Source organism: Lytechinus variegatus, chromosome 2, assembly GCF_018143015.1.
Source record: "Lytechinus variegatus isolate NC3 chromosome 2, Lvar_3.0, whole genome shotgun sequence".
In the NCBI taxonomy this organism is placed as follows: Eukaryota; Metazoa; Echinodermata; class Echinoidea; order Temnopleuroida; family Toxopneustidae; genus Lytechinus; species Lytechinus variegatus.
Genome location: NC_054741.1, coordinates 53682096 through 53696237, shown reverse-complemented (window position 1 = coordinate 53696237; position 14142 = coordinate 53682096). Strand labels below are relative to the sequence as shown.

At 36.8% G+C, this 14142-nt stretch overlaps 1 protein-coding gene across 5 annotated transcripts in view; it reads right to left on the bottom strand.

Moving 5' to 3' along the window:
- LOC121408365 (neurogenic locus notch homolog protein 1-like) overlaps positions 1–14142 on the bottom strand; it is a 153774-nt gene that overhangs the window by 3889 nt on the left and 135743 nt on the right. For all 5 annotated transcript variants that reach the window (XM_041599815.1, XM_041599816.1, XM_041599818.1 and 2 more), the window contains 4 exons: positions 5987–6115; positions 4270–4485; positions 2734–2826; positions 152–265 (listed from right to left, as the gene is read on the bottom strand). In XM_041599815.1, the coding sequence (XP_041455749.1) occupies positions 152–265; positions 2734–2826; positions 4270–4485; positions 5987–6115 (552 nt within the window). The remainder of the gene's footprint in view (positions 1–151; positions 266–2733; positions 2827–4269; positions 4486–5986; positions 6116–14142) is intronic.

Genomic DNA, 14142 nt, shown 5'->3' with positions numbered 1-14142 from the left:
TAATGAATATTCATGAAGACTGTTTCACTGGAAGAATGTAAATCTTTGCATGATGTTTACTGATGTTTGATATTTGGATGAATAAAGGTGAAAGAAATATCATTTAGCTTTCACTTCTTTCACCTATATGTATGTATATTAACTTTATTACCTTCAGTACACCTCTCTCCGGTAAATCCATCCTTGCAATTGCAGGCAAAGCGGGCCTCGAGATTGACACAGACACCACCATTTAAACAAGGATTATCTCTGCATTCGTCAATGTCTAGGGCACAGAACAATAGGATAATGTAGAGAATATCAACAGCTATAGGTCACATATAGATGAGCACGGTTTACAATCAGTTTGTGATCATCATATGGGCAATTCCACAGGTTGCTGGACATGAGCTTAAAAATTCAAATTCAATATTTTCTAGAATTTTTTAATACTTTAAGTCCTTCATACATGATAGTTTCAGGAACAAGAAATAAAAAGTTTATTTTCATATGTATACTTTGGAAAAAATGGTCAAAAGTAGTGTCTTCCATTCTGTACCAAAATACAAGAAAAATAGTGAAAAATGAAATATGCCTTATTACCATTTTGTTATTGCAAAAACATACCACTTTATATATTTCTGAAGTTTAGAAGAGTCATATTACTTAAAATACCAACAGCTTTTCAAGTAAATTTGTTCTACTCATTCAAAAATGAATATTGCAACCTGCTCAGGTGATGTCATGTGAGTAACCGAAAAAACTGACTGTTTTCTGAGAGAAAAATTCTTCACAATTAATTGGTGGGATTTTAAATTCTCTTCCTTCAAACAAACTTTGACACAGTCATGACTATCAAAATCACTAAAAAGTACAATTTTTTATAACAATGATGAAGAAAAACTGTAACGTGAGTAACTTTGTAATGTGAGTAACCAGTAAAAATTATTCAGTTAGGTAACATTTTCTGTGGGATGTCAAGTTTTAAGTCTCATGGTGAGTTGTGAAGTTATTTTTGATTAATTAAAAGCAAAATGAGGGTACACCTCTTTGATGTGACTCTTTGTTCATCAAAATATCAGTGGTCATACAATCACACAAAAAATTGAATATTACTAGAAGTATTCACAATGCGAGAGTGCATTAGTAAGACTTGGTTTCGATAACCAAACTTTAAAGAGTGTTCGAACAACACATTGAATGCCCTTACCTGTAACCCTATCTAGGCTAGGGTATTGTGGGAGTTGATATGGCCCGGGGGGGGGGGGCGTTTGGGGCCTCCCAGGCCCCCCTTGAGATCTCAGCCATTGGCCGCACGATCACACCGAAAATTTGCGCGCAGGTTGTCTTAGACATAATCTACAATACTATACAGTAATTTATTTCATGCAAATTGGTATTAAGCGATTATGCTGAATTTTACACACATTTAATTTTTAATGACATGTGTGCTGTTAACCATACATGGACAAAATGTAACATGAGTAACCATATTACCTGCACCCCAAGTAAAAAACATGTGTTCTTTGAAATGGATATAATCAACTTTCATAAAACCCTTGTATGAGGAGACTTTTCACTTATGTCGACTTTTCATTTTATGCATGTCCAAATCATGTAACGTGAGTAACCGACACATTCCAAAGATTTGCCAGGAGCATAATAAAATTTCCCAAGTTTTGTTTTTATACAAAGGATAGTCAGACTGTGTACTTTGTTGTGATAAGGAGATGTTTAGTTCCTATCAATAATAATGGAGTTACAGCTCCAAGTATGAGTCAAGGTGTCTCCAAATGTAACGTGAGTAACCGTGGAATAGCCCCCATGGTGCACGTAGTGAGGTATTATTTTGCCAATTGTACAATTCAAATGGATATTTGCTGGTGTTCTAATACATTCCCGGATGCATTTTTTATGTTTTGTTTTCCACTACTAGTAACCAAAATATACCCAACTGCAAGGAGGGTTGAAATTTCTCCAACATATCGGGGGTTAAAAAAAGTAACTAATTGAGGAATGGATAGTTTACCAAGGTATTCCACTTGATAATTATCTTCAAACTATTGTCCAGTAATCTATGACTGCACAGCCAATCAAAATGAATAATAATCAGGTTTTAATTATGGCCATAATATTTTTTTCCCTTTAAAGCATGAAAATATCTGATCTTTGAATATGACATGAAATAAAGGTAATTCACATTTAGGGAATCAAATGCAATACACAATAAATTTTACAAAAATCCATCATAATTTATGAAAACTTAAAAAAATTATGATAATGTACTCTGTTCTTGTTTTTTTTAATTGACTTTTTATGTTTAATATAAATCATTCTCATGTCAATTATGGTGTTTTCTTTTTTTAACATCTTTTAATCCAGAACTCTCATCCAAAATTTTGATTTTTATTATGTCAAAACACAGTATGTGAATGATTCACTTGTTCTGTCTATTGGCCTACGGACCCAAGAAAATGAGACCTCCAATTTTTAATAAGGTACTATGGACATGACTTTTGAAGGATATATAGAGGTAGGTGGGAAGACCAAGCTAAATGTCAACATTAAAAATATATGTACAAATAGATTCAGTAGGTGATTTAGATATATTTGTCCTTCTAGGAAAATGAGGAATAACAACAGAATAAAAGGATATCCAGTTGGTTCTGACCCTTTTTTGATCTTTTTTTTAGGAGGGGGAAGGGGTACACCCTTTAACTCCTTGAGTATTCAGCCTGGTGGTGCTGGGCCTACCTGATTCACAATAATCTCCTTCGTAGCCATCATCACAGACACACATATTGTCCATGCACCTTCCATGGTCGCAGTTCATTCCATTAAGGCAAGCTAGAGAAACAGAGAATAGAATAATGTTTTACTTTCATGTAGCGTTTGGTACATCGAAACAGCGTGTCTTAGTGCTTTAGAGATATTTATACCCAAAACTTCTATAAACCATGCATGAAGATATTTTGGAATATACATGCCAAATCAAAGTAAAAAAAGGAGGAAAGAAGGCAGATCTTTTTATCGCGCTAAACACTAAGTAAACATAACATACAAATGTTGTTTCCCTTTCAGCAAAATGGCATTACAGATAGTTTTATGAGCTAAGATCTGGTAGAAACCCTAATTAACCTTATACATTCCGTGTAAATATCAAATTATTACATTTAGTCTTGCTTGAATGAGCACACATTAAAGGCAAATTCATAGGGGCCTTTTTTTGCCACATAACGAGTGGAATTGAGCATTTCTTGTTATTTCTATATGTGCACCCACTCACTTGTAATGCTATAATAATTCTTATTCAGTGGTCTTGAGGGATTTAGAAAACTCTTTTGACTTTTAAAAAAGTGACAACTTATGGTTAACAATTTTAGTGTCTTAGTGCAGAAATCAATTCAATTCTTTTATATAAATGCATAACAGCTAAAGGTGACCGAGGGCATATTTTTCTCTTTTTTCTATCTTCGTCAATTCGCAAAAAAAATTCTCATTATGCAACTTTGCCTGGGTAACATTGATTTTCATTGTTTGACGAGATACGTAAGAGTGGCAGTCATGGCAAAGTTTCAATGCAATATTTGTGGGTTATCCATAAATTTCTCACCACACTAAAGATTAATTAAAGTAGATATCCCAGATTTTTCTAGGTTCAGTCCCGGGGGGGGGGGGGGGGGCACTTACATTGACGAGTGGATACCATGTGCGACCAAAAAACTCATAAAAAGGATTTTTTTTAAGATAGGGCACGTTACATACGTAACATGATAAGGGTGTCAAAAACACTAAAATATTGAAAAAAGGATATCTATTTTTGCTATGAAAGCTACGTGCTTAGGGTCAAATTTAAGAGGGTTGAAAAATTAAGACTAAAATGTTTTATAAAGGATGTACTTTTTCCCCAAGATTCAACACTACGTGTTTAGAGTACGATTTGCGCGAGAAGTGAGAGGTGGGGCTGTACTAAACCCAATGATGTAGGTGAAGGTAAAACCTACGACGGTGACATAACAAAAATATTGCTGTACTTGTTTAGGGGGTCAATTCAGGGAACTTAATTACCAAGAGTATCGTTTTGTTTCCAATACTTGTTAAGGGTAGGGTTTCACCGGGGGTTTCACACTCCAGTACTTGTTAAGGAGTGCATTTTCAGAAAATTGAAAATACGTGCTTAGGGTGCTTTTCGAGACCCCATGGTCGTGCATGGTATCCACTCATCAATGGAAGTGGCCCTGGCCTCCCGGGGTTCAGTGAATACCAATATAGTAACATAATGCCACATACTTGAGTCCGTAGCACTAGAATTTGTGGTAGGCTCCTGAGTGGGAGAAGTTGCCGGAGTTGATGAAGCTGGTGTTGATGGCGTCGTTGGCTGGATTGACGGTGTTGTTGGCTGAGTTGATGGTGTTGATGGCTCTGTCGACGGTGATGGGGTCGTGGGCTGCGGTGATGGGGTAGTCTGCTGCGTTGTTGGAGTGGTTGCTTCTGGTGTTGTCGGTTCTAAAATAGTATTTACATCGATGAAATGAAATGGAAACACACTTATAGAATTGAAAATTGAAATTGGAAATATTAATACTTGATGCCACATTGGAAAGTTGTAACAACTATGGGGTGATAGGTAAGATAAAATACAGAATAAAATTCTGATCATATTCAAAATAAAAGTTGAACCAAAATTAAAGACTGTCGATTTGAATGCACATGTCAAATTTCTTACTTAGTAAGAATTGTTTGATAATAGTATAATCTTAATTAAAGAGGTGTACATGATAAGGAGTAATACAATTGGATAGACAAAGTGCTTTATATGTATTTTAGTCTGTTCCAAGGAATGAGTTTAAAGAAACTCAATATGTGCTCTTTATATAACTTCCATGCCACAAAATCTTATCAGATTATTATACGTTCACAGGGGTGCACACTAAGATATTTTGTAACACTAAATGAACATTTGCACCAACCTGTTGGGGTGCAATCTTCCATCCTAAGTGGAAAAAGTCCAAAAATGAACCTTTTTATTTTTATTTGCACCAAGAAATGCACGTTTGCTTCCAAAAAGGTGCAAATTTGAACCTTTTGAGGTGCATTAAAAAAGGTTCAAATTTGAACCCTTATTATAATAATAACCATGTATACATGGTTCATTTCTGCACCCTAAAGGGTGTTTAATATAGCCAGTTGCACCCTTAAAGGTGCATAATGATTAGCATCCTTTTGGGTGCTGCTATTTTACTAACCCTTAGGGTTCAAATTTGAACTTCTACTTAGCGTGTGGATTCAATGCTGACCAGAGAGGGGGGGGGGCACTTAAAAAAATTGACTTCCGAAAAGAATTATCATCACTCACAAGGTAAATATATATAAAAAAAAATACAGCAAATGATTATAATGCAACGTGGGCTGAATCGCGATTATACTGGAAAGGGGCAGAAAGCGGAGGTACACCGCAACACAAACTTAATATGGTTTAGCTTAGACTATATGCAAAGATTGAAAAACAAACATTGGTTGCATGGATTGCAGGGCAAAAAAAGAAAGAAAATGCTTCTCATATCAAATAAGATTATCCCTTGAGGAAAAATATTGATTTCATGAAATTCATGGGATGTTTTCTTGATTAGCTTAGAGAATATGCAAAGGCTGGAATAAATATTGATTGCATGGATCGAATGCAGGGAAATATAGAAAAGAAAGAACATTCTTCTGGAATCAAGAAATATGTTTGTGAGGAAAATATTTACATGTGATATATTCTATAGACTCGGGATCTATACAGAATCATGATAAGCACTGAGGAAACGGCTTTGTAGGCCGGTGTGGATGTGAGGGGGGGGGGGGGGGGTGGCGCGCGCGCGTGTGTGGTGTGTATATGATGAGAGAGAGGGAAAGGGCGAGAAAGACGGGTGGGGAGGACAAGAAATGGCGAAAGACAGTGTGTGGGAATTATGTGTGAATAAGTATGTTGTAACGTTGATTTCATTTATTAACCCACACTTACCTGTACAATCGGGACCACTGCTACCATCAGAGCAAAAGCATATGTAGTACACACCAAACTCATTTAATACATCCAAAGTAATACAGGAGCCATCAGGCCCGCAAGGCTCGTCATCACACGTCACTATCACTGTTTTAAACCAAGATCAAAGTTGGGATTTTTTTCTTGTTTTCTCTTAATTTTGAAATGTGTGTACATTGACGATTATTTCCAAACTACATGAGCCACCCCTGGTCTAAGAGAAGAAATTTCTTCTTTGAACAATAACGATCATTTAGTAAATCATCTCGCGAGACTTTCTATGATCTTTTTAAAGAGGGTGCTTCTGTTTAACCCCTCCCCCGATCAACGCCTACTGAACTGCACAACGTTGCTTTATAATTATTTAAACAGTAACTGCTACGGCATTTTATTCCACTGTTAAGAAACTGAAACCAAAATATCCCGAATTTAGTGGTATTGTCTAGAATCTTAGAATGTGTAAGGCAATGCAGCAAGCCTGAAGTAGGCCTAGTTTGTGAGCGCGAAGCGCGAGCGGAAAATATCGATGTGATCATAACGTTGAAATACTGTGTAAATTTTAATTTCCAAATACCCCATAATTTATCATATCTTTTAAGGCAAAACATCTGAGAAAGATTGACGTTTTCTTCAAATAAAACAAAGACTGCTGTTATTGGCAACGTAATTATGAGCATGGGCAAAAGTCGCACGAACTTATTTATCTATTTTTTTTTGATGGCGTAAAAATAATTTTATTTGTAATATCTGACCATAGAGGTAGATTGGCACAAATACTTACCCATGGTATCCTTGTCATAATGGTAAATGCGATTTTAAAAACGACTCAGCTACCGATCTCAGCTGAGGTTCCCACAAATGCCATGACAATATTATCATAACAGACCGTTTTTATAATTTAAGAAACGCGACTCTGAACCCTAAAATAATTTGCGGATCAATTCCAAATAATAATTAAGGTTGGTCTTTAGAGCAGATTTCGCATGCAAAAATGGTCAAAATTTATTTTCATATCTTTGCATTGGCATTCATGATAGAATGATGCAAAAATATACAAACACTGGGCCCCTAATTGTTACGCCAACACTTTCACAAGTAGAATGATTGGTTTTGAATTTTGCTGGATCTAACTAAAAAAAAAAACAATCATGACCCCCTTTCCCTTTCCAGAACGTGAAACGGGCATAATCAATCAGTTTATTTTGAAATTATGATCTTGTTTGCATGGGGTACATTCGGAATGTAAATGTACATCTACGTGTATGATTTTTTCTCTACATATGATCATGATCACAGTAAAACGATTAAGAAAGAATAAACAATTTTGCACGAAAGGATGAAATCGACACAAAAGGAGCGATGCAAAGGCTATACAGTAAAAAACACAAAAATTTCGAAGGTATGTATGAAAGCGTAGAAAACTGTGATTGGTATTCTAAATGATGACTTTATGAAGATGACAAAGGGTAATGATAACCCGATGAACTATTAATTGATACCACTAAAGTACGAAGAAAGCATAAAACATGACTTATATACAAAATTTATATAAAATAAAAGCATGAAAAAAATAATGGAAACGCAAATACACATGATAATACCAACATTTTTAAAAGCGTAAACTCATAATACTGGTGGGCCGGGGGGGGGGGGTTTCATGTTGACATTTTGATAATAATTATAAGAAACAAAGTTACCAAAAACTCTACAACCCAACAAAATATAGTTGGATCAGCGTCAATGAAGAAACGTGAGAACAAATGGAAATGATAATGTGACGTGGACCAGCCAATTATATCGTAGTTTTGGGGGTTACGTGATATACGCGGTTGTTTATTATACCATGGACCTACTATCATACTGGTTTGTATGTCGTGAGCATAATATCTTAGCACATTGTGATAATTATCGAATGTCAAAAATATACACGTCATCCCCACCCCTTCACAGTTAATCGAAAACAAAAATAAAACTGAAGTTTAATTCTGGACTACGATATATTTACTGATATCACGACCGGAAATATATGCATGGTTGCGAAAGAATATTAAATAGTTGTATGGAAGGCATGACAAACTGGGCCTGCATACAAAACAATTAATTTCCATGGTTTCCTTTTAAATGAGTAAGATTTCAAGAGAAACTAACAAAGATTAGGCCATCATGAAATATCCGCTCGTAAATGATAGCAGAAATGTTATGAAGTATGAAAATGTTAATATCTTGCACCTGTAAAAGGAAGAGGAAATTAATTGATTACATATTCGTGCAATTATCGACACTAAAGCATGATCCACCACAACCATCATCACCACCACCACTGCTACAAGTTCCGTACATGAAAAGTGATGGCATTGATCCCGTGTCACAACAACAACAACAACAACCAAATGAATGCAGAGATATTAATGCCTTGACATCCAGAAAATCATATTTTTAAGTCACAATTCTCGCTACTCGGCCGAGTGAAACCGGTTGCACACACTCAGGACAATGATTTGAATATATTAGAGAAATGAAGAGATGGATTACAATCATGCAACCATATATACATTGCAAGCCATCACTGCGCCACGATTATAGGCATATACCGTCACCAATTTAAGCCAATTGTCGCCATCACAACCATAATAACCAATTAACCACATGAACTGCCACCCCAGAAGCCAATATTAGGGAGTTTCGCCAAACTACGCGGACGCTTTCTGGAACATAGGGAATCTATTGTCAAAAGTCATTCACGACTTAGATGCTTTTGTACGAAAATCGGTGAATCTAAACAGCAGAGTTGTCGACGTACGGGACGGGACTCCGCTGGAAAACGACATATTTTCATATTTTTCGTCAGCTGAGAATCTTAGCTCGATCTGCTGTTCTGGTTCCCCAATGTTCGACAATGACCTCTTATCTGGTCATTGTGATCTGACGAGCATTTTCAATAGAATCTCAACTTTCCAAATAGCGCTTGCGTAGTGGTTGCGAAAACTCTCTAATAGTGTACAACTAACCATTCGTACAATTAGGTGCTTCGAATCCAGAAGGGCAAAGACAAGAGTAAGGAAGACCATAGATAATGTCTTCGAAGTTAAAGCAGTCTCCTCCGTTCAGACATGGATTCGAATCACATGGTTCTAGAATTCATCATATGAAAGATATTACAAGGTAGTGTTTATTTTCTGGACAATTCGTGGAAATACCTAAAAATATTAGACTATAAATATATAAATACAATAGCCTATAAATATATTTTTTCTGGTGCAAAAACATTGCTCATTAATGTGCTGACAGTTGACTTCATCTCATTCTTGATAAAAAATATTATCAACATCATTATAATCAAACCTACCACCAGATTCACCACCGTCAACATCGTTATAATCGAACCTACCATACTATCTCAATCGTTAACATCATCATAATGGAACGTGCCAACTCCATCAGTTTTATCACCCTGCCATTACCATCATCATTTCAACCGTAAAAAAGGTATCATATCACTATGATCCCAACCGTCAACACTTTTATCAAACCTACCACCAATATTTTGTATTTACGTACCACCACCACCCCACCGTCATTATTATTACAATCAAATCTTCCACCACCACACCACTGTCAACACCATTATCCATACCGTCAGCAACATTATAATCATACATACCACCACCACCCCGCTGTCAACACCATGATAATCAAACCTCCCACCATCATCCCGTTATCAACGTTATAATCGAACCTACCATACTATCTCAATCGTCAGCAACATTATAATGGAACGTACCACAACCATCCCCACCGTCATTATTATTACAATCAAAACTCCCACTACAACACCGCTGTCAACACCATTATAATTAAACCTACCACCATTATCCATACCTTCAACAACATAATAATCATACACACCACCACTACTCGGCTGTCAACACCATGATTATCAAACCTCCCACCATCATCCCGTTATCAACGTTATAATCGAACTTACCATACTATCTCAATCGTCAACACCGTTATAATCAAACCTACCACCATCGTCCCGCTGTCAACACCGTTATAATCAAACCTACCACCACCATCCCGTTATCAACGTTGTAATCAAACCTACCACCATTATCCATACCGTCAACAATATAATAATCATACATACCACCACCACTCCGCTGTCAACACCATGATAATCAAACCTCCCACCATCATCCCGTTATCAACGTTATAATCGAACCTATCATACTGTCTCAATCGTCAACATCATTATAATGGAACGTACCACCACCATCCAGCTGTCAACACCATTATAATCAAACCTACCACCATTATCCATACCGTCAGCAACATTATAATCATACATACCACCACCACTCCGCTGTCAACACTATGATAATCAAACCTCCCACCATCATCCCGTTATCAACGTTGAAATCGAACCTACCATACTATCTTAATCGTCAACATCATTATAACGGAACGTACCACCCCCAGCGTCATTATTATCATAATCGGATCTCCCACCACGTCACCGCTGTCAACACCATTGTAATAAAACCTACCACCACCAACCCGCTGCTAACACCATTGTAATAAAACCTACCAGCACCATCCCGCTGTCAACACCATTATAATCAAACCTACCACCACCACCCGCTGTCAACACCATTGTAATAAAACCTTCCATCAGCACCACCCGTTGTCAACACCATTGTAATAAAACGTACCACAACCACCCCGCTGTCAACACCAATGTAATAAAACCTACCACCACCACCCCGCTGCCAACACCATTATAATCAAACCTACCACCGCCATCCCGCTGCCAACACCGTTATAATCAAACCTACAACCATTATCGCCACCATCAACACCATGATAATCAAACCTACCACAACCACCCGTTGTCAACACAATTGTAATAAAACCTACCACCACCACCCTGCTGCTAACACCATTATAATCAAACCTACCACCACCACCACCCCGCTGTCAACACCATTATAATCAAACCTACCACAACCACCCGTTGTCAACACAATTGTAATAAAACCTACCACCACCACCCTGCTGCTAACACCATTATAATCAAACCTACCACTACCACCACCCCGCTGTCAACACCATTGTAATGAAACCTACCACCACCACCCCGCTGCCAACACCATTATAATCGAACCTACCACCACCACCCTGCTGCTAACACCATTATAATAAAACCTACCACCACTACCCGTTGTCAACACTATTGTAATAAAACCTACCACCACCACCTCGCTGTCAACACCATTATAATCAAACCTACCACAACCACCCCGCTGTCAACACCATTATAATCAAACCTACCACCACCACCACCCCGCTGTCAACACCATTATAATCAAACCTACCACAACCACCCGTTGTCAACACAATTGCAATAAAACCTACCACCACCACCCTGCTGCTAACACCATTATAATCAAACCTACCACCACCACCACCACCCCGCTGTCAACACCATTGTAATGAAACCTACCACCACCACCCCGCTGCCAACACCATTATAATCGAACCTACCACCACCACCCTGCTGCTAACACCATTTTAATAAAACCTACCACCACTACCCGTTGTCAACACTATTGTAATAAAACCTACCACCACCACCCCGCTGTCAACACCATTATAATAAAACCTACCACAACCACCCGTTGTCAACACCATTGTAATAAAACCTACCACCACCACCCCGCTGTCAACACCATTGAAATAAAACCTACCACACCACCCCGCTGTCAACACCATTGTAATGAAACCTACCACCACCACCCCGCTGTCAACACCATTATAATCAAACCTACCATCATCATCCTCGCTGCCCTCACTATTATAATCAAATCCACCACCATTATCCTAATCGTCAGCAGCATTATAATCAAACCTAGCAGGCTACAACCACCACCATCCCCATCGTCAAGGGCATCAGCAATAAAATTTGTTCAATATAAATTTCATTCATAAAATAACATTTCAAATAAATGGTTTATTGTCCTGGAATCATTTTGTACAGCAGCCTATTGGAAAAGGTTGCATCGTTCATGAAACCGCCGCGCAAACTACTTTTCATTCACCGTTAACTACCTCATCACAAAACATAAAGACGTCCAAACTGTTGAATCCAATCCGATCTAGGAATTTGCATCTTTTTTATTATTAATACTTCAATTCATAATGAAGCCTACGTTTTTTTCTCCAAATTGTGCTGTGACATAAAGTTAAACACAATTTGTGCATTTCATATACATAGTCTAGTCTATCTATAGCATTATTGATATTCTGGTATGGTATAATGTAAAACTTGATTCATTTTGATATCGTTTTGGGATCCTCTATTCAATCAATGATTTTATGAAGTGTCTATACTCATTAAGATTCTAAGCTACATTACCACTAGAATCCAATTAAAATCCAAAGAATGCCACAAAACGTCATTGCTTTTCTCATGTTTCCTGGGAGCCCAACAAACTTTTAAGATTTTGAAGTAACTCGTTCTCGAGGTTCTTGCTTCATAGATCTATTCCTTTGAAATATACTGTTGTCTATTTTATGTCGTTTACTCTGCTTTTTTATTATTGTTATAATCATTTTTTCCTCTCTTCAAATAATTTCAATCGCGTGTATATATCTTAATTTTCATTGATCTTTTTTATACCAAAACATTGGAGATTTGTTAATATATTGGGTATTAATATGTTATGCATTGACTTGAATAAATACAAAAAAAGAATGCCACCATCATTATGACAAACAACCCAAATTATGGATAGTTCCGAAACTTGCCATGCATACAGTGTGCATATTATAGTAAACACTAATTACCTGTCTCACAAAGCGCTCCGGTGAAACCAGACTGACAAATACATGAATATGGGAGATTATTCAACACGTCAGGGATGTTTTCGCAAGTGCCGCCATTCTGGCATGAAATCGAATCGCATGGTTCTTCATGTTCATCAGAAAACGCACAAAAGGGCAAAAACATCAAATATATAGAACTTTAGTCAACAATATTATTAACTAATGACATCACTAACGAGGTTATTTTGATTAGAAAACTCTATTCAAATTAACATATATGTTCGCATTCGATTATTGGTACCTTACTCTTTTACATATACGAGCTTCAATCAAATCACAATATCAGTTTTTCAAATAATTTATGAAACTCGAGCATATTTTATTGTCAAAGAAAAAAAAATAGCTTATCGACAACATGGAGAAAAAAAAATTAATTACCTATTCATTCACGGTCTTTAACAAATAATTCTTGACTTCTTCTCTTATTCTTATAAAATATAGCACCACCACAGTCCTTACCACCATAATAACAATTTAATTAATGTAACTTTATTTAATATTATTGCGAGAGAGAAAAGGAAGCGATATTTTAAATAAAAAAATGCTCTCAGTCTAATTCGATTTCAAATATCAGAAAAAAAGTATTGATGATCATTCTGACCAGAGGTGAGATAAAATGGATGGGTGTAATTTATTTAACTATTAAGGAGAAGACAGATCTCATCACCAAGAATAATGATACATCTATTAATCAAACCACGGGGCACTTTATGTATCAGATACAACAATATCACTTCACCATATATTTAGCATAAAGAGTCAATTATAGGTTATTGATGACATTAAAAAAATTAATCTGTTCGACTGTTGCCATGTTAACCATGATATAAGTTTTTTGCGTTATTAAATTATCACGTCTTTCTTCTAATGTGTGTAGGAGACTTATCCCACAGCGTCCTCGATTTACGGCAGTGGTCAGCACCATGACCCCTATGAAAAAGTGTGCCACCATAATAAGGACTCAAAGCGGAGTTATTCTCGTGAGAGCAGGAAAGGTGGGATATCGAAGTAAAATTGTTTATAATATCCATTTATAATGACAGAAGGAACATTTGAAAGAACATGCAGAAAGGAAATGTCGAACTGACGCATTCCCAAATTCGCACAAAAATACTTTTTCTTTATGCTTCTACATAACATCTTTTCCAGCTATTTTTCTTTTATATTCCGGTCATTATTTTTTTCCATTAACCCTTCATTTCAAGCAGATTGGGAGGGGAGGGGGGGGGGGGGGGGGGCTTCACACATAG